Source organism: Girardinichthys multiradiatus, chromosome 20 (genome assembly GCF_021462225.1).
Source record: "Girardinichthys multiradiatus isolate DD_20200921_A chromosome 20, DD_fGirMul_XY1, whole genome shotgun sequence".
Taxonomy (NCBI): Eukaryota; Metazoa; Chordata; class Actinopteri; order Cyprinodontiformes; family Goodeidae; genus Girardinichthys; species Girardinichthys multiradiatus.
The window spans coordinates 30,677,720-30,704,134 of NC_061812.1; the positions used below are offsets into that span (position 1 = coordinate 30,677,720).

At 37.3% G+C, this 26,415-nt stretch overlaps 1 protein-coding gene across 4 annotated transcripts; it reads left to right on the forward strand.

Moving 5' to 3' along the window:
- The first annotated feature begins 1,088 nt into the window (after positions 1–1,088).
- On the forward strand, positions 1,089–26,273 carry inavab (innate immunity activator b). Of its 4 annotated transcripts, XM_047346956.1 has the most exons (12): positions 1,089–1,348; positions 10,508–10,716; positions 11,011–11,088; positions 13,213–13,332; positions 17,036–17,169; positions 19,359–19,481; positions 19,584–19,815; positions 19,986–20,036; positions 21,146–21,452; positions 22,380–22,520; positions 22,680–23,382; positions 24,812–26,273. In XM_047346956.1, exons 4-12 carry the CDS (start codon positions 13,278–13,280, stop codon positions 24,902–24,904), a joined length of 1,839 nt encoding a protein of 612 aa, XP_047202912.1. In that variant the 5' UTR covers positions 1,089–1,348; positions 10,508–10,716; positions 11,011–11,088; positions 13,213–13,277; the 3' UTR covers positions 24,905–26,273. The 4 variants fall into 4 exon arrangements, with proteins under 4 accessions (XP_047202912.1, XP_047202910.1, XP_047202911.1 ...); XM_047346954.1 differs by lacking the exon at positions 11,011–11,088; XM_047346955.1 differs by lacking the exons at positions 10,508–10,716; positions 11,011–11,088.
- Positions 26,274–26,415: the final 142 nt, after the last annotated feature.

Below are 26,415 nucleotides of genomic sequence, written 5' to 3' on the forward strand. Positions count from 1 at the left end.
ATTTATTTAAAAAAAAAAAAACTAGTTTAATACGTATGTTCATTCTTTATGTTTACTCGCAGGATTAATAATAGTGAGAAACGGTGTCTGCTCGGTGTTAATGGTCGCAAGTCCCACAACTGAAGGTTCATGTAATGCTCTGCTGACCTCTAGTGGATAGGTTTAAAACCACAGCAACAATGCATGAGAAGGGAATGTTTTCACAAGGTCAAATAATGAATCGTGTAAAAGTATCACATCATTTCTGTGGAATTATCATTTGCTGTCACAAGAATGACTTTCAGGTTTATAATTTTTAAATATAAAATTTGATCAAAATAATACATTTCAATTTTAATTTTTTACAATGTACAAATTCAGAATATTTGGGAGATTCCATTTTTTATTTTTTCAAATTTCAAAGTCTTTGGGCCACATAATTGTAACTGAAAGTCTAAATTATTACTTTTAATTTCTTAGTTGTTATGGTTTTGTATCTCAAAATTCTAATTTTGAAAGTCTAAATAATGAGTTTGACTGTTGAAATTATGATTTTGAATCTCATAATTAGGACTTTAAGGGTCAAAACAATGACTGTCGGAATCAAATGTATTACTTTGAATCTATTTGATGTAATATTACGCTAAGACATTTTTTACACTGGGGGAAACTGCCCACACCACTGAGAATCTATGGGGCGTTCACAAGCATACAAAAACCCAGTAATTTCTCCAGCCCACTAGTACAAAAGATGTAGGCCTCCTATAACTCTTTCAGATAGTCGTTTAACTATAAACTAGGTTATATAGCGATGTTTTTTTCTTGTTGTTTTGTTTGTTAGTTTTTTACACTTAGACTGCAGAAACACAGTACCCCCAAGCGGAGAAACAGAAATAACAAAAATTTCGAAGTTTAGATCTCTTTATAGAAAATGTGCATGGACGTATTGTATGAATCTGCTTCCTTTTAATTTTCAACCATTTATATTACTTAATGAACATGTAATTCCCGAAAACAGGGTCCATACAAAGCAGGTGGTTACCTTGGTGAATGCATGTTGATTCCTGCACGTTTTCGACTGTACGTGAAGGTAACACTGCATTGCTTTACTTTACTGAGCTCCTGAAGTATCTTTTTCAACAACGGCTGCGTTTGGGGGACTAAATTTAGCCTAAAGTTTGGGGGTTTTTTTTCGCGGTTATTATGAGTTTGACGTGACAAATAAACTTGGAGGTTTGTTCATTGCTTTTGTTGGAAGTATAAAGTAGAAACTTCCAGGTTAAATCTGGGAGGATGCGTGCAGCCAATGGAGCGCTGACTGTATGGATGTAGCTGAGGCACGATGCTAGCAAGCTAACTGGCTACAGAGGTAAGAGGAAAAAAAAAAGTTTTCAGTTTTTACAATATAACTTGTTTTTGTATAACACGCTTAGATAAAGCCATAAAACCTCCCATGGTTGGTGGTAACTTAGATGTGAGCGTCGACGTTTTATTTCCTAGGGGGGATGAATCCTCTTTAAGAGGGACAGTAAAGTTTGAGAACCTCTTTAAAGCTGCGGCCCAACAGCAACTGTATGCAGCTGACTGATTACATGATGTACATTCATGGTTTGTTTGATTATACTGGTATTCTGTACTTTGAGGGTTGTAGTGGGGGCACAGGAAGAGACAGACTGACACCGTCTGACAAGTTGGGAGGTAAAGAAAGTATCATCCCTCTGGTCTTCACGCCAATCAGTTTTCCAGGTATAGGCAGAGTGTAAAGCTGATAAACATTACTGTATATCGGTGTATTGTGGAATATCTCTATTAACAGTTTAGAAATATAGTTTCATAAAGAGAATATTAATATGAGAAGAAACAATAAATGTTTTAATAGTTGAAAGTAGATTATACACCCTCTGTGTGAGTTAAAAGAAATATATATATATATATATATATATATATATATATGTGAAAGTATAGTCCGAGCAAACTATCTGCTCAAAAAATCTGCCATTGCCTTGTTTTACTTTTTAGTGTATGCTTTTTAAGTCATCACTTCTGTCCTATCATGAAACCACTCTGAATGTAGGTTAATTATAAAACAGAGCTATATGTTCTGCACATTTGTGATGAACCTTTCAAAGAACACTTTGTTTCATTTTTACTGCTTCAATGATTTACATATATTATTTATATATGAATAGTTAATGCATTGTACTAGAAATATAATAGACAACCACATATGGCAAACAAGCAGTCCTTTGCGATTGCAACATTGCTTCATATAGATATTGTCATGATAACTGCCATTCAAAGTATTGTGCATCTCTAAAGATTAGAACTGAAATGATCTATCACTAACATTTGTTCATTATTTTGTTTCTAATGCACAGACCTAAGCAAGAATATAGCATAAACAACTGCTTGCTGCAGCACTTTTCTGCACTCTGTTCTTCATAAAGTAACACAAGCCTACTGATAGGATTTTAGCTAGATATTTAGTCAGGCTATCAGCTCTGACAGCATTGCTATCAGTTGCTTATTAGAAACAAGGCCATGTGTGCCTTTTTGCTTCACACTATTGAAACTACTCTTAAAATCAGTAAATTACAAAACACTATGGTTTCAGCACGTCTGATGAACCTTTCAAAGAAATCTGATAGGTTCCCTTTTACTGCTTCACTCAGTGTCATGCTAAACCTACAAGCTGGAATCATCTGATCTCTGAATAATACTGTACATTATTCATAGGCAACATGAAACTATATGATATAAATTATTCTTGTTTCAATGAAAGACAAAACTAAAGAGAGCTAAGGCTGTAGGCGAATTTATTTCCATAACATTTTGTTAATAGTAAAATGGGTCAAATTTAAATTCAAAAACTGGTGCTGAGCAGTTTATTTTTTTATACCTGCATCAAATTATGTATTTTAAGTTGCTGTATATATTGGTCAAAGTTGGGTGTTGTTTACGGCTGAAACAATAGAATTAATCGTGAATTATGGATTATTGAAATAATCGTCAACTAATTTAGTAACCGAATAATCGTTAACTGGAGTATACAGACTCTAAAACCTGACATTTGCTCAAAGAACAACCCACTCAGGGTAGTAGTTAAGCCAAAACTGTACAAAAATATATACATTATGCATTTAAGATGAAAAACCTTCTTTCTCTGTAAATATGCTCTATCCAGAACTATAGCTGGCATAGCTTTAGCTTTACCTGGTCCAAATTCTGTAAAGAAATATCTCCTATTAAGCACCTTTTACTATCAGTTATCATTTATTAATTGTAAAATATATTCAACATATTATTCGATTAGCAAAATAATCGTTAGTTGCAGCCCTAGTATTAAGAAAATGATCAGTGTCATTGTACTATAGATGTCTATAGATGACAACAGGGTTTGTGTGGAATCAACAGAGGTTGGGTATTTATGTGCTTTAGAATTTCATACCCCGTCACACTGTTTGAAATGCACAATGGCGTGTGGAGATACACTGCAGTAAATAAACAGTAATCCAGGATCACCTTTTTACTTTTTTCACACATGTCAAAAAAATCACCAGCATGAATGTCTTGAAATTAAAGACGTATGTCCTGCACATATTCGTCACTGCTGCCGAATTTACATAAGCACTACTCGTATGTCCCAACAATGACCCAATATTAACATCACTTAATCTGTATGCTCTGGGTGCACTGTCTGTGCTGATGAAGATTCATTCACCTCTGTATGCCGAATGCTTGAAGTGGCTCCAGCACCAGGGCACTTTGTGTGATTAATTCAGCTAATAGTTACTTAACCACTTGAGGGAAGTTACAGACTGTGCGTACAGCATTAAACTTACATCCACAGATAATCCAAAAAGAAAAAGTATAAAAAAGAAAACTTCATAAAAGTCAAGAAATACCATCTTATTTCACTGCACTCTTAAATGCTTTCTCTTTGATATTTAAGTTGCAAAGTTTTGCTGGCCTTAATTGTAGATGGTTTGGTGTGAGAGAAATAGACTTTGTTTCATCATACTTTTTTGCAATTAGTGTTTAGAAACGAGTGATTTCCGGGTTTCTTTACCATGTTAATGATTCAGTATTCACCAGCTTAGAAATGTATTTAAATGTAACCTCAAGTATAAAAACTGCACGCAATATATGTCATTATTTTTTTAAACAAAGATAAAACCAAAAACATAGAAAAGTTAAAAAAATATTTATATACTGTATATACATAAAAGTACATCCAGAAAATACATAAAACCTTAAAATTTAAAGGGGTTGAGCTATACCTTTTACTATGAAGGCATCTATCATCTTAGTCTGTATATGAAGTTAAACAACCATAACTTAATCTGTCTGATGCAATCACAACTTCTCTTCTTTCATTTCTGGGCTTCATCACTTTTAATTTGTTCATAAAGCAGAAGAGAAGAAGTTGCACAGTAAACAATATAGAGTAATCAAAGAGGATGTTGAAAGCTTATAACTTCTCTGTCCAGACAGGCACAAAGAAATTTAAAGCAGTTAACCACAAGCCGCTGAGGTTTGAAAATCATGTTTTCTGTGTGAACAAACATGAAGTTTAAGACGCTTTCCTGTAAATTTGTGTAAGTTTGGTTCCACGGTGTTCCAGGATGTCTGTGCATTGCTCCAGTCCTGTATGCAAATATCTGCAGCATTGATTCGTGTATGATGGTAGCTGTAGTTTCAGTCAATGAAGAGCCTTTCTGCCTTGCAGCGGACTCATTGGTTAGCTTGTGATTTCTGTGCAGTTTACACATTCCTGAGCTGTGACCTGGGGGCAAGTGGCTTAACCCCCGCAACTTCACAGACCTGTCAGTGGGGTGCTCATTAAAAACTCATGCTGAGTATCCCCACTCAGTTCAAACTTGCATACCTCTACTGGGGGTACCTCGGCACCCAGAGATATCAGTGTTGCCAAAATACACGAGTAATTGATCGGTTTATTGGTTAATATTTGAGTGTTCACAATGTGAACATTTTACACCAGGATAATTCAAGAACTTTAGCAACATAAATGATCATACTACTGGGTTTGAGGATGTTGAGGGATTGTGAATTCATTCCAAACCCTCCTAAAACCAGCATTTGTTTTTAAATAAGTGGTCAAAAGAAATGATGTCCAGTCACAGGGACACCTATGGCAAAATATGTGTTTGTTGTTGACAGAAAAACATTTTTCTGAAGAATTTATCGTTATCCAGTCTTTACAGAAAATGCTAAATAATGCGGCTGAAGGCCTGTGCAGTTAATCAAACATGTGTTTTAATCTCTTTAGGCTCCAAATAATCACAGAAACAATACGATAATGTAATTAGGGCTGCCGCTAATTACTTTTTTTTCCAAGTGTCTAAATTTTCACCAAAAATGTAAACAATTTAATTTCAGTTCATTTCTTTCAACATATAAATTGTGTGTTATTGCTTGCCACAAAAAAGGTTAACAGAGACTTTAGGTAAATGAAAGTATATAGTATGTTATATGTGACTAAATAAAATGAAGCCCAATATTTATCATATGGAAAAATACACCAATATTGAACTGAATATAAATAAAAACTAAGGCTTATTATAGTATTCCGGTTATTATAGTTGACATCACTGATTACTTCAACCAGTCATGGCAGGCCTAAAGGTCACTGAGTAAAATATATTAGAATAATTATTTTTCTACAATTCGCATCTTACTAATCTGTTGGTTTTCAAATTCAATTCAATTCAAAAATACTTTATTAATCCCAAAGGGAAATTAAATAATTTGTTGTTTATAAAGCTAACCTCTGTAGTAAAATCTGCTGCACCCACTTAGTGAATGTTTGTATTTATAGAATTTGGGTCTGGAAAAGTTTTGACCTGTAATACGTTTAGGAAACCTGTGTTTATATAGAGAAGTGAGCTGGATCAGACCGGGATCCTCACAACACTATGTGCAACCAAAACACAGATCATACATTTCTCAAGCTTAAAAACAAGGCAAGTTCAAACTATTCCTCCTATATGTATAAACTTTCTGAGATAAAGGTCTAAAAATAGAAATATACACAAGTAGGGGAGTAACGGAGGCTGCATTGTACTGTTTCAATATGCATCTTTGTGCCACTTTCTTGTGGAAAGACTTGCAACTTGATGCTACATTAGATGATGTGCTTCATCTAAATAAGATGCCCGTTGAACGTTCAAGCCTTTATCTCTGGACGCCAGAGATTAGCATAGTTACTCTTATTACTCTGTCCTGTGGTTGTCCATTTATTAACACCATGTTGAGTTTTGAGAAGCAATGAGTTTACCACGCCTCTAAGTGCGCTGGTGTTACATCATCATGTATGTTTGGTCTACATTAGGAAAAGGCAGTTATATTATTTATTGTTAAAAAATGTATTGTAATAGAAATTAGTTACCCTATGGTAATAATGAGAACCTATAACTGAAAGCAAGGTGGGACTGAAGTCAAATGCCTTGAATGTGTGAACAAACTTGGCCAATAAATCTGATTCTGACATTATTATTTGGTTGATCACTTTTAAAGTTTAGACTATTTTTGTTTGTGTTTGTTTCTTTGGATCATCAAAAAAAATGTGTGTTAATTTGACTGCGTGCAGCCATGAAGACAGATAAACTGTTCAATTCTCTTTTATACTCGTCACCATCAATAAGAGTGTTTTAAACTCTAATTTACTCCTGATCTGCATTAAAGCACGGTGATGCATTTGTTTTAAAGTCATCGTTGTTGGCACATTGCTGTTGTTAAAGAAGAGGGACTTTTTGGTAAAATATGTTGGTGATTAAATGATGTAAAACTATTTTAGCTCCATTCTGTTAAATGATTTCAGAGTCAGATGTTTGTCTAAAGCAGAATGGTTTAAATGCAGTGTTAAAGTAGAAGAAATAATATTCCAGAGATGGAACTGAAGTTGATCGGATCTGATGAAGAGTCATCTGGTGGGATTTTTCTGATGGAGGCTTGGGAGGAAGAGACTCAGTTTAGGGGTGTACTGTTTTGGGGATTGTTTTTTTTTTTTTCTGAACCAATTTAGGCCCCCTTACATGAAAACCTAAAACATAGAAGAAGGTTTATGACATCTGAGTGAATAGAACTGAACTCCCTCATCTATCTTCCCCTATTTAAATAGGGGAAGATAGATGAGGGAGAGGAGATGAAGGGTGAAGGGATGCCCTGCTGAGGCTATGGTAGGGTGGGGTCAAAGGAATGTGGTAAACAGGGATAGATGGGTGAGATGGGTATAAATAAACTGGTGGGGAATTATAGGTGGGGCTGAAGCGGGGGAATTATAGGTGGGGCTGAAGCGGGGGAATTATAGGTGGGGCTGAAGCGTGACCCTGTTTACGAGCCCAAGTTAACATATTAATCAAAGAAATCTTCAAGTATTCATTTCTCCTTGTGTAAAATAACGTTCATATGTTACGGCTAATGTTTTGTGCAGAGTAGATTTCCATGATCCAAGTCATAATCCTCTGCAGTGCACACCTGAGGTGTCTGTGCTTTAGCTTGTTTTCACATCTTCATCAAAATCTCATAAAGATGAATTTAACCACATGAGAGGAGCTGAGAAGGAAGGCAGCAGCTCCGAGGGCGATCGTCTTGTCACTTGATGGCTCCATATCTAACCATGAAGGACTCAAGGGTATTTAAGGAATTTGTTTTGCCAGCTGCTATGTAGTCTGCACAGAACTGCTCTCCGTCTCTCAGGAGCATCTAGTTTATATAAACTAGCCACGACATCCAGTAACTGCTTACCTCCACGGTACTGGAGGGATGTTTGTGTTGTGCTGCAGGACTGTGGGAATTTCATTTTTCTTTACATCATTAGATGACTGTTATTGTCAGATTTTAATTGGCTTCACAGTAGAGTTTTACAATATGTCTCACATTTCCCTTGGCCAGAGTAGGTCATTAGTATGACAGCACTTCCCTCATTTAGGGTTATCAGACTGTTCGGATTGCAGCGTGTTTATACAATATGCTGCTTCTGTTTTGTATAACAAGATTATTTTTTCCTGCTGCCTTTTCCCAACCCATCCTAAGGGTTTAAATCAGCTGCCCTACGATTTTTCCTTCCTGTCATCATGATGTTTATTGAAGTGTTTTTGTAGTCTTCACCATTGTTGTAAATCTTGTGGACAATGTTACATTTTCAAAAATGTCTTTTTAAAAAATTTTTGTATCAATTTTACTTAAATTAGGAAGTAAATTGAGAAGTCTTAATTTTATAGCCTGTTTAAATAGAAATGATATCCCTGCTTCTACTCTGTGGTTTTGTGATTTGAAAGAAAAGCCTTGAAACAAATCATCTGATAAAGATTTCTGCACGGAAACTACCATCTTTTCAAGGACCGCCATGCCAGAAAAAGGAGGCCTACTGTTTGTCATGGTTGATATCTGTAAAATGTGTCCAGTTGTGTTCACACCATCAAGGCCAAATGTAGTTCGTGTTACTGACCCGTAACTATGCAACCTCTGTGACTGAAGCTGTTGCTGCTTCCTCTGTGCCCATGTCATTTGAGAGCTGATTCTCCAGTGTCTGGGAATTGCTGGACCTTTTTGCTGCATGTCTGCGCCCCAACATTCCTGGAAAGCCCAAATGAATGTATAGATTCAGAATGACTTTAAGCCATGCAGTGGCAGAGCAGGTGCTGTAAGTCATCTTAAATCATGCGGACTTCCCGCTGCCATTTGCTTCTCTATGTTTTTACGTGACAGGCCACAAAACATCCTCTGTGCGGGCATTCCGAAAGTAGGTCGTCAAGTGGGAACGTTTCAGCAGCAACATGCAGACGTCTTAGTTAATTATTGATTTTTATTACTGTTAACAGGGTTCTGTAAGGCCTTTTAAAAAGTCTAAGTGTTTAATCACTGGACCTTGAGCCTTTCCTGCAAACCCACAAAATAATTCTGGTCCGGAATTGTTTAGTTTACGTTTAGGTTATTAAAATCAAAATGTTTCTGTTGCCTTACCCATTACTAGCCTGTTTGTCATGGGAGGGTGTATATAATTTATCTGAAAGTAAGGAATTTTGTACTTTATCAACAATCGTTATGAAGCAGGCTGTATACTGCTATAAAGCATTGATATGAGATACTCTGGGTGGAAACACAATGGACACAGTTATATTTAACTTACCGCAGTTATGAAGCAGGTTAAAATCTTATGAATACAGTTAAACCCAAACTAAACTCACCCTAAACCCTGACAAATTTATTTTAAAGTGATCTTTTAATTTTTGGACTGGCCAAATCACAGTCCCAACTTAAATCTGTTGAGGACGCTAAAGATTAGGATGATGACAAGGAGGCCTTTCAACCTCAAAGACCTAGACCTCATCACCAAAGATAAATTGCCAAATTACATGTGGAAACATGCAAAATGATGGTCAGCAGTAATAAAAAGCATCCAATTGGTGTAATCCCAATAGAGATTTTTCCACTGATTTATTAAGAAGGATAATCATCATTTGACATCCCATTTTTAGCTGTATGCTGTAATTTAAAGTCCGTTTTTATTTTTGTGATTGAAGTGAGTCTTACATTTAAATCATCGTGGTTCTATAAAGGTCTTTGAAGTTTATCATACTGAAACTTGCAGGAATCCTGTTTTCAACAACCAGGAGATGCAGTAGTTAACGATTACTCTACTTAGATATCTGCATCACTGTAGTAAAAAACAAGTTAGAATGGTAATTATCAGAAACTGGTAGAATAACTTCTCAAGTGTTATAATCTTTTAAAACCAATAAAAATGGCCAAAAAACCACAAAGCTGTGGTTCCCGAAGGGTGGGTCATGACCCCAAATCAGCAATTGTGGGTTCTTGAGGTCCTCTATACAAATCAAAGGAAATAACAAAAATGACCAAGAATAAAGCACATTTATGGGGTTTTATCTTACAAAGAAAAGAAAAAAAACACGAACAAATTGATTAAACAATTAGTATTGATGTGGTTTGTATTTTATTATACATCTATTTTATCGACTAACAACAAATTCTTGTTTACTGAAGCATTACTAGTCAGAGTCACAAGTCTGCTGAAAAGTTTGGAAAGGACTGGATTAAAGAAAGCTTGGCTTTATTCATTCCTGAAAGTTATTTTGCAATCTTTTCCATAAATCTGAGCCTAACAACAAGTTGGTACAGGAGTCACTTATTGATGTTTTTGTTTCTAAAGTGAGATGACTTGTTGAAATCATTTAAGATCATTTGAGTATGTGTGTGAATGTTAAACATTGATCACAACATATTTAAAAACGAGAAAATGCCTTTTTTAAGCAAGCTGCACCATTTATTTTGTCTTTCTGGTGATTAAGCTAATCAAATATTTGATTAGTGTTGACTGTTTTGTAAACGTTCCTTGGATTTATTAGAGCCAAAGCGATTCTGAAAGGAAACTGTTTCAACCAAGTTGCCACTTGTGTGTTGGTGTGCTGATAAGGGGGTAATGGTAGGTGTAATTCCTCAGTGTGTTGGTCATTGTTGTTGACACAGTTTCAAACTCTGCCAACAGAGTTGGGTTATATGACACCATGCTTAAAGTGATCAGCCCTCTGTGAATGCGGCCACTCCTCTTCAGAAAGCAGCGCGTTCTCAAAGGGCGAGTCGCTCATTCCTGTCAGGACTCCACACCGCTCACATTCTTCCTGACATTCAAGTCACGGATTCTCAGGAGGATAATTTCTCCTTGATTCTGGTGGTTTTTCTTAAATTTCCCACAAAGTAAGTACATTTCACATTACTGTTTATCTGGTGGTGTCTGAGGAACTGTTACTTTAATCTAGTTTCTTTTTTATGATATAGGATTTCTTTTTTTTTCTTTTAAAAGGGTTGATATATCACAGCTGTAGGGATATGTGTTTATAGCATTTTTCTTCTTATAAAAACTCTATAAAGATAAGAATAATAAAGCTGCAGAAATGTTCCTTTGTTGAAAAATCGTTTCTCAAACACCTTGCGTTCTTTAGACATTTCGATACTAAACATGCAGGGTTTCCTACTGCTTTTCCTATTCAGCTAAACTTAAACCAGAAAGTGGGAAACTAACAACTTCTAATGGCCTAAAACAGATGATCAGACTTCTGTGATTTATTTGTGAGTATTTTTCTCTGTATTGTAAGAAAATGCCTGACTGCTTAACCGTTTGATTTAAGTGATGCTGCTTTGAACTCAGCATTGACATATCATCTCAGATGTTTTTTTTTTTTTTTTTTTTTTTTTTTATTTTTTTTTTTTTTTTTCAAAAGATACTTCCAGCCTTTCAAAACAGACCTTTTTTCCTGTGCATCGTTTTCTTACAAAGTTATTTAACGTCACATAAGAGACTTATAGTAGTTGCCACTTTTAGTTCTGGAAACAACTTCTGGTTCTTGTTAATACAGGTCTTCTTGGAAATATTTTTATTGATAAATGTCGAAGATGTTTAAGCCGATCAGGGTGGCTTCTATGCCCTTTAGGTTTTTAAAGCATTCAAAGAAGATGTTTTTTTTATTTTTTTTATCTTGGTTCTTATAGTTGGAGATATTTTAGGTTTTTGGGTTTTTTTTTTCTTCATTTCTGTCAAAATAGCCTTAAATACATGTTAACCTATTGTGTCTGAAATATCACAACTGAACAATCTTCTACTTTTAGCCTTTTGTGCATCAGTGTTTCCCCCTAAAGAAAACAGCAGGATATTTGTGGTTTGATGGCGTAACAATTTCATAGTCACAAGATTTGGGGAGGCAGTTTGTCATCTGCTTGTCATGTTCTCGATGATAAGGGAGACATTTTAATATTTACTGTATGGTCCTCAGTGGCATCATGTGCCAGGACCAAGAAGCTTATCTCTTCAACGACAGCAGGGGAACCTTCTGGAGTGACCATCTCCTGTGTCCTGGAATGCAATCACCATAACATTCCTGGTTAATAATCAAACCAACAGGGCTCGCATTCTGTCTTTCTTTGACATCAGGTGGCTTTATGTCTCAAACCAGTTATTACATGGACTGAGGTATCAGTCATCAGAGAGTTGCCAAACAGGCAGTCACAGGAAACGTTTTAGACAGAGCAGCATGTGTCTGTACTCCCGCTGTTGGAGACACTGACTACACCTGTCTGTGAGGTCAAAAAGGTACGTCACACCTGAATCACTGAAGCTATAAGTCACAGGATTAGGTAATGGCGGGTAGTGTTGGGAAGGAACATTTTGCTGCTCGTCTGTTGTCCGTCAGTGTGATTTATAAGGGCAAATTCTTCATCTTTTGTGAATATTTCTAATGTTGTGCCTGGACTCTTCCTGGCAGAACTTGCTTCATAAATTGTCCGCAGTCTATTGACTCGCTGCTCACTGCACAACTCCAGCCAGCCGGTCCGGTCAGACCTCTATGGGACTGTCTAAACAGCTGTGCTGAATGCTGAGTGGAAGGAAATGGTCTGTCACCAATGAATGAGCTACAAAACGTGGAGAAATTTATTGTGTCAGTACAGGACACTCGATTAGGGAGAGGGAAGCATAAACTTAAGCAAAAATAATGATAACAATTGAGAACAAACACCAGCTAAATTTTGGAGTAGTCTTCAAGTGTGTGATTTTTATTAATTTGTTTTATGCACAACAAACAGCATGATTATTAGCAAGCTGGTGTCAGTTGGTTATTTAGTTAGTCTATCAATGTGGGTAACCTGCCCTCAGACTGCTGTATTACTGACATGCCACTCGTAACATGCCAGATGTGGTTTTTAAATAGCAAAACCTCAATAAGATTGATGGGTGCTGCTCCTATGGTTTCCACACCATGACTGTTGGGATTTTTCTCAATCAGAAATATTTGCCAACAGTCAAGTTTGTCTTTCCTGTGTGAAAGGAAAATGTGTAGGAGCCTCCTTTCAGTCAGCTGGTCAGCAGTATGCAGCAATCGTCGGGGAAGGGGCTGCGGTGTGTTACTCTATGCTCCCTTAAACCACCAAGATCCCTCCAGTTCTTTTAAACAATTTTATGAAGAAAACGTTTGTAATTTTGCAACTGTTGCTGTTTACAACCTTTTTATAACTTTGTACAGCAAACTTGCCCATTAATATGCAATATCTATTTTTAATTATCATAAAAATCTGTTTTCCTACCTCAGAAATTTGGCCAGAAACCTTTATCCTAAAGACTCCACAAACTACCTCTCTTTGTTGTGTTTATTCTAATAAACGTTGAACCTAAAACCAAGTGACTGGAATTGTGATTCACAGGACATGGTGTGGCTGTTATCTTTTGCTTCAACTGAAAACTAGTAACAACAAGTGGATCTACTGACATGGAAGTCACTGGAGAAATCAGCGACACTGACAGCGGCATCATCCTTCATTCAGGTAGAATACTTTTTAATGCTATGTTGTTAAAAATGTTGCACTTAAGTAGCTAGAGATTATCCAGAGATTATCCATTAATCACATGAGGGGTGGACTTATGGAGACCAACAACCAATCAAAATGCTGAGAGTGCCATGTTTACAATTTAGTTTTTTTTATCTCCTTAATGTAAAACAAGAAAAGCAGTAAAACATGGCTCTTCAACATTAATGAAAAGTCTTAAATCTCTGCAACATGAGCTCATTGTCTCTTATCTTCCTGCTGTTTCATTTGATATCATCTCAGTGCACCGCACAGAGCTGCACTCACAGTCGATACCTTCTGCTAAACCCATTGACGTCATTTCCGACTCCATTCATGAATGCTGTTTGTCTTTTAGCTTTGCCAGGCCGTGTTTAATAACTCTTGCTTCAAACAGAGTTTTTTACTTCCCTTTTCTAGCACTTCTGGTACCAAACAGATCAGAGATCCGCTGGTTGTGAAATGTTACCAGATACCGCTCGTCATTTCAGCCTGGCCAGTGAGCACAACCATTAGCGTATCCCAGCGGCTATCCTTCTTGCTGATACAACATGTTGAACAGTGGTGAGACGTCATTCCCATATCCAAGATTTGACTTCTGAGACAAATCAAATGCAGATAAAAGAGCTGTACAAAAATATGATACAGCGAGCTGAGCTTTTTTAATATAGAAGCTTGCTTCTAAATATAAAACTACTGCTCAGACTTTAAAAAAAGAGTTACGCAGTTACACATTTATTTAGAAAGCAATGCTACAGCTTCTTACCTGTTTGTTACAAAGTTAGTCCTACACAGAACAAGAAAAACAAATGCTCTGTCCCTTCCTTCAGCAGGCCATGAAAAGACGACATGACAGACAAGTGAAGGCATACTTTTTATCATGCCTTTCTACATACCTGTGCAAACAGCAGGTACATGAACTCTCCGCACTAACAGCAGTAGGCCTCAATCATTAATCATAGTTTTATGTCTTTGGTTCAGGTGGCAGAGAAATCACCTGGTTGTCCGACCAACATCTCCTGTGTTTCAAGCACATTATTTTCTCCAGTTAAGCCCTCAGCAGGGTCTTACACTTGATTTTTGATTGTTTTTTAATGTCAAGTTAGTTTGAATTAGTCATTCTAGACAGTTAAGGTGAAGTGAAATCAAGTTGTTTGGTATAATGGGAGAGCCATTTTAAAACTGAATAGGGTCCACTGTTTTCAGAGCACCAGATTAGTTTCCATGTCCTGACACATGATCCAGATTAAACTGACCCCACTGATTTTAGCATTTCACTTTCTCTCACTTAATACCATCCTGTTTATTTTAGCCTCAATGCAAATGCTGCAGAGAGTTTAGCAAGAGATTTAATTATATTCTTAGCAGCTAATAAAGAAATGAGGAACTGCCTGTGTAGGCCTGCTAATCATATCCCAGTGTAACTGCAGAACCTGCAGATTTGTTCATTGTGAAACTTTTAGTTACGGGATCTTCCTCTTTCTAAATAACTTCAGGCATCATTCCTATTTTTACTAGAAACACTTGTTTATTTCTAGAATATTTACACATTGCTGAAGGCCTTTTGTCCCTCATATTTCCTTTCTGTTTGTTAGCGTGTACTTGTGCGTAGAATTTGATGTTTGATCAATTTGGATTTTATCATTAAATGTTCTCATTTCACCTGTTTGAAACTGGCCACATGTATTTAGGATGTAGAGATGTTTGTAGACCTTTTGCTATCCAGTGAGTTTAGCTAAGCTGTGCTTAGTAATCGTGTAAAAACAATCTTGCTTCTCTCAACTCCAGGAAGTTTAAATTGTTCCCTTCCTTTACGTTATGTTATATTTATTCTACAAAACTTTTGACCAATGGGTTTTGACCAATTTGTTTATGCAGTAAAGTTCCCATTGAATATGTGATTAAATGGACTTGAGTTGAATTCGTTTAATTCTATTGTAAGGCAAATGAGTCTAAGTTTGGTCAAATTAATCTTTGGCCTTTGTTTTTTGTTTTTTACTACAACACATATGAGCATTTATCTTGCACTTTAGACTAGCCCATTACCAATGGTGCACAATGGAAAATGCATAAAGTGTAAAATCAGTATGAATGTGGTGCTTTTATTTAGAAAGGAATAGTTATTATTTTACATGTGCTGCCCACAGTCATTTCTCTGTTTTGGAAGCTACATTACAACCCCTGTGTGTTTGCCAGTGTTAACTTATGCTAGAAATAGAAACTCTTACAAGAATGTGGCATTTTTACCAATACATGAGCTCCAAAGAGCTATGTTGTCAATGCAATAATAATGAAGAATATGTAAGGAATGCGTGATTTAATGGTTATTTCCATTTGTCATGAATACACATTTGCATGTCAATAACATATTCAATATGTTGGATAAAGTCTCAGTCGAATGGATGCCCACACCTGACACAGAAGATACTGTTACAATCCTCATAAACAAGTTAATATTTGTAATGTAAAATTTAGTGAACATTTTCCTTCTTTCTCTTATTGTCTCTACCTGAACTTGCATGAAAATTACAATTGCTTCCTATAATAATATGACACAAAGGCAAACCGTAGACAGCTTGACTTTCTACACCCAGTGCTGTCTACTAATGTGTCCTTTCTGGCATTCCTTATGCTTTAATGGAGCCACGTGGTTTCTGTCTACACAATGAAAAAGAGTCAGGCTTCAATGAAAAAGGGGAATGTGTCTGGAAATAGAGGGCAGCTTTGGGCTATTGTTGCACTGTCACGTTTTCTTCCTGTTGCACCTCGGATGTTTGTCAGTACCTGCAGGGATTCCTCAAGTAATCTCTGAAAGTATGTGGCCCTCGGTGCATTGTAGCTAATAGCTCCTCCCACCCTTGAGACTAATCTCCATGTAATCAGTCAGATGGCACCAGTCATACTTTTACTTTGTTTATGGGTGCAAAGATCCTGATACTGATTGTGCGGTTTCGGTGTCACTAATGAGGAACGCACAAAAGACAAGAGTTTATTCTTCATTTAGAAAAATTATGCCTAAACTGCCATGTTGGCTGCCGCTGCCTAGTCGCTAACTGAAGAATATGCTTTCCGGTTGAAACTTTGATTCACTGCTGTGTTAATAACCAGATTAGTTTAAAGACAACTTGAATTAAAAATATAAATAAAATATTTCTGCTGATTTTTCCTCTTGAATTATTCCATACACATTAATCAAGGAAGCCTTGTTTCACAATAACACTTTAAACATTCTTGATCTGTTCCTTTAACTATTAATTGGCTTTGTATTAAAAATGTCTGTTTTGCATATTTGTGCTTAAAGAGCAGGTATTGAGTTTGCACACAGACTTGTCACCATAATTCAACGCAGTTCAGCAGCACTGAAAGTGATTATTCAAACAACACCTCTGTGGTCCGGAGTCGACACACGAGCCTTCGCAAAGGCAGAAATTATTCCCTGTACTTGTGTTACAATGGGGGCAAACTTGCACTTATAATAAATTTATATTAAACTTAAAAACAATGTCAGAGTTTTATTGGTCTCTGTTTTATTTTAAATCCCTGTTTTTTTCTGTTTTGAGTTTACTGTGTTACTTATTAATTACATTTTACCCCCTTGTGAGCTTCATTATTAACTACTGCATAATGAACTTTATTACTCTCAGACCGAGTCACGTTTTCATTCTCTCGTTGCCTGACGCAGGCTCCGACAGTCCAACTACGCATGCAAAGGACGTGACCACACACACACGGGCCATGAAGCTGAAACACCAGGCTCTCCAAGACCGGCTGGAGATTTGCATACTGGAGCTAAAGAAGCTCTGCATCCGAGAGGCTGTGAGTCGTGATCTCAGATGAGCCGAATGTTACAGAACACATTTTTAAAGAGGATATTTGTTTGAATTGATATGCAAAGATGTTGGTAGAAAAGCTAAGAAATTTAAACTGGAGGTGTTAGAAGTATGTTTAATCTGTAGAGTCAGCTTGTTGGTGATTCATTACCTTCTTAGCAGGTTGTCTAAATGGCCAGAAGATGATAGACGTCGTAGAAAACTTTATTTACATTTTTATAATCAGATTGACAATAACACAGAAGTTAAAACATTGGAATATACCAAACTGGACTTCAGGGATAATAAGAAGTTTGCTTCTGTTGCCAGTGAGACTCACACTGTTTTAATTGTCCCCGGGAGGTTTCCTTTTATTTTGCCCTACCCCTGAGCAGGGGGCTCGAACCTGCAGCATTCCATCTGCGCATGGCCCTTTATAGCCCCTCCAGAGTGGCCCTTTATTAACAATAATACAGAAGTATTTTTAAATATAAAGGTAACTAGAAAAGTAATCAGAGAGCGCAGACTTCCGCCAAGGCAATGGGCTCATTGACGCATGTCAGCTCTTCTCTATACTAATCATGGTTCTTTTATATAACCATAAAACTAACTAATCCTATAGAGTTGGTATTTGTAAAACTTGGTAAGAATTGTGTATATCTTGATGCTTTAGACAAAGTTTCTTCACCAGGGGCAAGGGCAGAAACGACTCTTCTGCTTGTAAAGGTTGCTGATCTGCCCTTGAAGAATCAAGGAAACTCCATTTGTGAACGTGTAAAACGTTCATTCATGATGTGAACCTTTTCTTTTGTTGTTTATTTCAAGCTTGAAGACACATCTCCAGCAAACAATCTCTCTGTACAAAGCAAAAGAAAGAAAAGCAACTGTAAATATCATTTTTACTAAACGTTCTCCAGAAAACTTTTGTCATTGTGTGAAATTGCTTAAGTTATTAGTAACAGTGGGCAGTGAAAGTATTAGTTTATAAGGTTTTACAGTCGTTATGGATCTTTGATTTAAAAACATTTTTAAACATAGTTTGTTGAAATTCAATTGAAGATACACCTGGCATTTATCGTCTCCATCTCTCCTTTCAGCAAGAGACGTGAATCTGAATTACTTTCTCTTACAAGTTAGAAAACAATCCCACATTTTAGCAGACAGAAAGTTGTTTCTGTATCATAAAGTACAGAAACAGATTGCATCTTTAAGGAGATAAGGAAAAACAGTAAATCATACACCTTCAGACTGGTCCCTACTATCTTCTTCATAATTACCAGTTTAGAGCTCTGCTAACAGATAACAGAAGCTCTTCAAATGTAATGATCTGCCCCATATTCTCCCATTTCATTAGATCAGATGACTAAAGTTTTATTTCAACATCCTACATCTTTCAAAGTGGCATCTTTGTATTTCTGTTAAAACGAATAATCCCTTTAATTATTCAGTCCTAACTTCCTCTATCCGTGTCTCTGTGTCTGCTGAGTGAAAGATGCAGTAAAAACTGGCACACACGTTACAATGTCATTTCCAAACTAGACACATTCAGACATAGGTGCAGTGCTGACACGCATAGGCGCTCCAAGGCGAAATCCCAAGTTGGATCATTGTTTCCCAATGACATTTGGGCTGGGCAGTCCTGTTGAGACATGCTTAGATGAACTAATGAGAGTTACACTGCCTCTCCCTCCACTAAGTGACGGTAAGTACATTCATAGACCACAATTAATGTGCTTATGTAAGAATGGTGTCTCTGTAATAATGGACTTGCCTAAAATGTTTTTATTGTTTTATTGTTGTTTATTCTTCTGCCTACAGAATGTTGTCTTGCTTGATGTGAAACTGATTTTATTAGAAAGTGAAATCCAAAAGTATGCGGTTGTGAAACAAAATCCCCCGTAACGCCAAATTGTGCAACCAGCTCTTTGAACCTGTCTGTCTGAACACGTTAAAAAAGGATCCGATACAGATTCTTGTGTATTGTTTCATAACCGCCATGGAGGTGGTTGGATAAACCCCTTCAAAAGAGTCCAACAGGAAACTAAACATGGGATTTTAACGGTCATTATTTTGAACAAATCTTTGTTTTGATCAACTGTTTAACCAAGCCTCTATCTGACCTTTGAAAATGAAACTTTTAGTGTTGTTAAAATATGAATATATGTTCTGATTATTATATTTTTTGTTATTGTTTAGGAGCTGACAGGTCAGCTGCCAAAAGATTACCCCTTGCTACCAGGAGAGAAGCCTCCTCAGATTCGCAGACGCATCGGAGCTGCGTTTAAACTGGATGAGCAGAACATCCCTCAGGGATCGGGGGTACACGATGCATTTGCAGATTGCAAGGTCTGAGATTTCTGTTTTGACATGATGGAGAAACCTAACATTTCTGTTTTATTCGCTCCCCCGCATCGTTTCCAGAACTCAGAACTGAGTTTGGTGGATGCTGACTTAGCACTTCAGATGAAGATTTACGAAGCTGCTCGCAAGCTCTCTGAGGAAAATCACCTGAGCAAGGCTGTCAGGAGGAGTCGGATACTGCAGTGCAAAACGCAGGAAAAGAAACTGAAGAAGCTGCAGGAGATGGCCTTTCAGCTGCGACTGGAGTGTGGCCGATCATCGCCACTCCCTAGTTTTAAAGTTACACAACAAGGTGAGAGACTCATGAACACAAACAGGCACTGAGTGACAGTTTGATGGCAAATCCCTCTGAATGTCCCTCTGATTTAACTTTTAGAGCTCATGAAACTTCACAGACTTGATTACATCTGGTTAATAAAATGGGAATGATTGTGTTTTGTTTCCTTTTTTTTTTTTTATCAGATCTTGGCACGTCTGATAGCTCTTTATCTGATTCTGTGGTGCAAGATGAAGGTAGGAATTAACATGTCCTAATTTGTACAAGTGGAAAAGTTTTGTGTCATTTTTCCAGTGGGAGGGAGCAGCTTCTATAGTTGGAGGTGTGGGCAAGCAACAATAAAACATACACCGATGTGAAAAACATTTACCTTCTTACAAATTTCTTCTGTTTTTGCTTTTTTGTCACACCTAAATGTTTCAGATTATCAATGCCAATTCAAACTAACAGTGAAAAAGTAATTGTACCCTAAACCAAATAACTGGCTGTGCCACACTTAGCAGCAACAACTGCCTTCAAACTAAAAATTAGTTTTTTCCATCGCTGTGGAGGAATTCTGGCCTAGTTTTCTTTTCTACAGAAACTGATTACCAGACAGTTTCATTTAGGATTTTCTGACAGAGAACAGATTTCCTGGTTCCGTCATTTATGGCAGATTTCCAGCTTCTGAATCAGTATGACTTCCCCTGGCCGTCACACTTCCATCACTATGTTTGACTGTAGGCATCACGTTTCTTTTTTCTAAAATGCTGTGTTAATTATGCCGGTTGTAACAGGACACACACCTTCCAAAAAAATTGAATAATGTGTTGTCAACCCACAGATTATTTTCTCAAAACAGCCTGGGTATGCGGTTTTCTATTTTATTTTATTTCACGTGAAGGCCAAGTTGGTTTTCGATATATTTTTCCCTTGAATGAAAACCTCAATTTTAAACAAATTTTTTTGTTTGCTTTTTACATTATCTTTGCCTATCCATCAGTTGTCAATGCAGTTATTCTTTGTCATAGTCACCGGGGTCCCTACATACAGACCTGATTACATTTGGTTAAAAAACATGAAATAATTAAATATGACCGGGAGAGATTTCCAGCCGTCATCTCTCTGGGTCTGATAAGAAAATGTATTTGTTGATTTGAAACATATTGGTATAACACAAAGAGAAAATAGAATTAATCCATAACGTAGCAAATACTTTTTTACAGTGCTGTATAACCGTTTCATTTGTAAATTACTCCTTCCCTGGTTGCATTTCATAGAAGATGCTGTGCTAAATGATCTTTGCGAAACAATCACTTCTATTATTACTAAATACTTGCCTACTGTGCATGTATATTTTTTCCAGAAGTTACAAGCCAGTTCTTGCAGCCATCCTCAGGGCTTCTGTACCCGGGGGAAACAGATCCTCCCCAGCCTCTCACCATGACCACACATTCCTCCATCGACGGCTCCTACGTGTCTTCATCTGTGGCTCCACAGTCCCCGCTGTCTAACCCCTGTCAGTCTCCTTGTCCCAGCTTTGACTCCAATTTGAGTTTTAACTCCAACCCTGCATACGACCTTCCTCCCATCCAGCACTCCCCATGGTCGGAGTCTAGTCTTGACCAGCCTTACCAGAAGAGCAAGAAGTCACGTTCCTCCAGCACAATGAGGTAAGACAGGCCATCCATCATGACTCCTTTCTTTGGTTTTGAGTTATTTAAGTGAAAATAGGGGTTCTGGGCTTATGGGTGAGCAGCGTTGTGTGGAGTCTTTGCTTTCTAGCTGTGACTCCTAGACATTTGTAACTCTCTTTAAAAGGATGTAAATTGCTTTTTATTTCTGAGATTATAAATTGTTTGTGATCTTACAAAAATGGTGTTTTCTGTAGTAAATATGTAGTAAATATATTGGCACGTTATGTTTGGTCCAACCAGATGTTTCAGTTCTAATGCCGATATAAGAAATCCCTGAACCACATCCTCTGCATCTTGCTGTTCTGTAGAGGATGTCAGTAATCTGTTGGAATGTGCAACACTGCCATCTTCTGATGCAGTGGTGCTACAACATTAAATGGATAGGGCCAACAAACACAACGAGGCATAACATCATGGCCACTAACACAGGAAGTAAATAGCATGTATCTTTTAATTATGGTACCTGTAAGTGGGCGGGTAGAGTACATTAGGCACCAAGCGAACATTTCATCTCTTAGTGACTTAGATGCTAAAAAATTAAGAGAGTTTGAAATGGTCCATGAGTGGATGCTAATATATTAGAAATTACATCACCATGTAAAAAATATTTAGATTTTATAGTCTTGATTAGGGCTGGAGCTAATCAAGGGTCTTAAGTGTAGTTTTTGTGGAAGGCCTGGAGGGTTAAAATTGCTCAAAAAACATAAAGGACTTTATGTATCTAGATTTTTAGGATTTCTTCTTTTTAACGTCTGATGTTATGGTGGTATTGTAATTCTTACTGAGAACCCGCTAACTTGTCTCAAATCTATATGGAGACATAAAGAAAAGAATCACCCTCCTACCACAAAGCCTGTAGTGTTAATCACAATGTTTATTGGAAGATCTGTGTTCTGTCTTCAGTACTCCAGCCAAATCTGAAGTGTTGCCACCGTTGGAGGCTTGCTTACCTCAACAACTCTCCCATATGACATTGAGTCGCACCCCGTCCAACAGCACCCCCTCCACACCAGAGCTGCGTGTCCACAGACAGCTGTCCCTCAGGTAGGTACATCTAAGACAGACTGCCAGTACTGCATGCTTAACGTTCATCTTAGGGAGGGAACATTAACATAATTCATCCTTTCTTATATTATTTAGACATTGTTTTGGCCAGTATACATGTCCACTCATAATTAAAGCTGTTCCTTTGCCATTTCACAGGGTGTCCAATCCTGAATCCTCATTTTATAAGGAACGTGGTCGCACCAGAGGTCCCAGGCGACGACTGACAGAATACCAAATAACATTACCAGAAGCTCATTCTCCTACAATGGGCTACAGCAGCCATGCAAGCTCTGAGGATAGCAGCTCTGAACACTCCTTTTCTATTCACAGCAACTCCCCGTATCAGGAGTTCCCCTCTCATTCACGCAGACAATATCAGACTGCATTCCTCCTTGTCGGCCCAGAAGGCAGCTATGGACCTCAAGGTCTCCCTCCCACTGGCTTTCATCGTAATCCCAGGTCTCTAATGAGCCCTGTGCTTCCGAGACCCTATTACAATGAAGAAATGGTCTACAGCCCTGACATGGATCTGGCTCGGATCCATGTCCCGCAACAAATGCCTTGCACCCCCAACAGATATGACTGTTATTATAGAGATGCTGCTATACCCCACCAGAGAGCACAGAGGCCTTTGCCTCCTGATATCAGACTCACCCCCCCACCACAGTTGGACAAAATACACTACCTCTCTAACGTTCACCCACGCCATATAGTGAATGAGCACCTGAAGTCCTGGCACCGCCGCAGTCAATTCCAACCACCAAGGTCTCGCTCTCTGGACAGACAGGGAGCAGTCAGGCTGAAAAATATGTCAGCTCAAGAGTCCGCTTGCTACCAGAATCACAAATACCACGACCAAGTAAGAAAGCCCAACTGCAATCTTTTCACAGCAGTTGTTTTGATATGTTTACAAGTATTAAAGATTAAAAGTACAGTGCCTTGCAAAAGTTTTCAACTTTATTTTTCACATTTATGTCATGTCGCAACCACAAACTTTGATGCTTTTTTTGGGGGGATTTTCTATGTTACAAACCAACACAGAGTAGTAAATATCTGTGAAGTGGGAGGGAAAGGTACAATACAAAGCAATACATTGTTTTTAACTTGGTGTTTTTTTCTTACAAATGCAAATCTAAAAAAATGTGGCATGCATGTGTATGCAGCCTCCCTAGTTGTGATACCTCTTCATAAAACCCAATGCCACCTTCAGAATTCACACATCTATACATTTTCTCAGAGATTTGTTGATGGGAAGATAAATAGAGCTAAATATAGTGAAACCCTGTTAGAAGCTGCAGAAGATTTCTTTGAAGTCAACACCCTTAAACATACACACAGAGCTTCAGCAGTATGCTTTAGATCATAGCATGTTGACGTGTTAAAATGGACCAGTCAAAGTCCAAACCTAAATCCAATTGAGAATCTGTGGCGAGACTTAAAAACTGATGTTCACAGAAGCTCTCCATCCAATCTGGCTGAGCTGGAACTATTGAGCAAAGAAGTGAATGTCCAAATTTTATTCAGAGCTGGTAGAGACATGTCCTGAAGGTCCCTGAGCTGAATAGATGCGTAATCCACGCGTTTCAGATTTTATCTTGTAAAACGTCTTGAAAATCCTGTATTATTTGCCTTCCACTTCACACAAGTATGCACTACTGTGGTGGTCGGTCATATAAAATCTTAGATTAGTTTTATTATTTCTAATGTGCATGTCTCTAGTGGTTTTATGTCTGTCCTGTTTTTAATTTCAGTAAAGCACTTTGTGTTCCAGTTGTATGAAAAATACTCTATAAATAAAGTTTAATTAATTGATGGAAAATTTCAATAAAATACATTGAAGGTTATGGTTATAATGTGACAAAATGTGGAAAAAAAGGGTACGAGGCACTGTAATCATTAATAACTAAATACATAAAGTTGAACCTCATTGCTTTCATTTAAGAACCTTACGGTGTCTTCTTGTTTTAATGAATTTCATCAAATTATAGCAGTGAAAGGTCCATCCTGTGCATGCTCAGGATAGCAGTGAGCATTAGGTTTGCATCTCTAGCTATTAAAATGTGTCCATGCAGTTTAAATATATCATCTGCCTGTTTTCTGTTTGAGTCTGTTAGTTTGTGCGGAGAATAATCCCTTCCACCTTTCCTCCCAGTTGAAGTTTATGATGAAAAAGACGTATTACACATGTAAAAATAATCGCTTCCACTGAGCAGCAAATGTAACGGTTGTCATTTCATTATCAGGACCTTAAAGATAAATTCTGCTTTTGTTCTTTTGCCAACTTTTAGGTTATCCAAAGAGGAGCGGTGCAGAGAGCTGCAGAAGAAGCTCCAGAGCACTGGCTGATAGACGATGGCTCCCACTACATGAGTCAAGTGTGAAAATCAGACTGATTAATTCACTAACTGCAGTTTTACACGTTGAACTAAAGTACAATGGTCTGAAAATTAATTGTAGTGTTGAAATGTATTCTATCTCCTTGTCTCATTTGAGCACCTAAAATGAGGATAACATTTAGAACATCTTCCCAACAGAAATTCCCTAAGGGTCATAGTTTCCTCAGCAGGGTTGAACATGCTGCGGATGTTTAGATTTGGTTTAGCATTAAGGTCTTATCTCTCTACTTAATGGTACCATGCCGAGGGAATGGAGTCTCTCTGCTGCTGCTTGTCCTGTTCAGTCTGACACCATGACTACTGCCAGCTCAGACATGTTTCTGTCATTAAACACATAAATGTTTTGTATGTGGAGCAGCTAAATGATAGCATAAAGACAACAGGATCTCCTGCAAAAGAATCTCTGTTTGTTGTTGATCAACAAAATTGTTTGTTTTAAAAAAATGTTACATCCTTAAACTGTCAAAATGTATCACATGAATTATGGAATGCCGGTACAATGCTTTAGGTACTTTAGTGTTTGTGTGAGGATGTACAAAGAAAAGTCACATTTTTTCCTAGTAGATGGGAGATGATGTCCTCCTTTTCAACCTGTTTTAGGGAAATAATCAACTATATAATAAAAATTAAAGGCATATCTTTAGACATAATCCACGTTAATGAACTTGAGCTGCCTGTAGACAGCATCTTGAGACTGAGCTCTTTCTTGTGTGTTTTACAGAGAAATGTGACTGTGTTTCTTAGGCTGCCCTGACTAACTTGAATGACTAAACCACTCAGATAGTTAAACCAAGGTACTAACCTAATCATATGACGACAAAAGTAGCAAAGTGATACAAAAGTCGAAACTGAATCTCTTGGCAGCTATTCAGAGGTCGAACTAAAATTCAAATCCTTACAGCTTTAACTTTGTTTTTTTATGTTCTGTTTCATGCACCACAAATAATCTGACTACCAGTGGTTGCCTAACAATACCATCATCTCTTAACCTAGTAAATATTTAACTGCTAGACAAGTTGGGGAAGAAGATTCAAGTGAAAGTTTCAGCTGCATCCTTTTGTCTTGAATTTAATGTGGTTTGCACCCCGAAAACCACAGACAGCTAGAACTTGAAATCAAAACAAACATGGACCAGAGTATATAGAACAAATCTAGTGTCGTCGTTTTTATATATAAATATATATAAATATATTAAATAGAACACAGTCATGTTACCTTGTGTGCCTCTTGTTTTTTTACTGCCTTTTTTTTCTATTTATCTGTGTTTGCACTTACCATTTGGTAAATGTGTTGCTGTTTAACAAAACCTCTGATTTTGGTTTACCTATGGAAGTAAACAAATATTTGAATGTAACTTGGTTTCATTAACTTGTGCCTTTTTTCTTACATGACTTTCGAGCTTTTTTATTGAAAGATTGATATACATGACTTGTAAAGGATTTTCTAAATAATACAGGTATGAATAATAGATTTATTGATGGCTAAATTCAACCCAT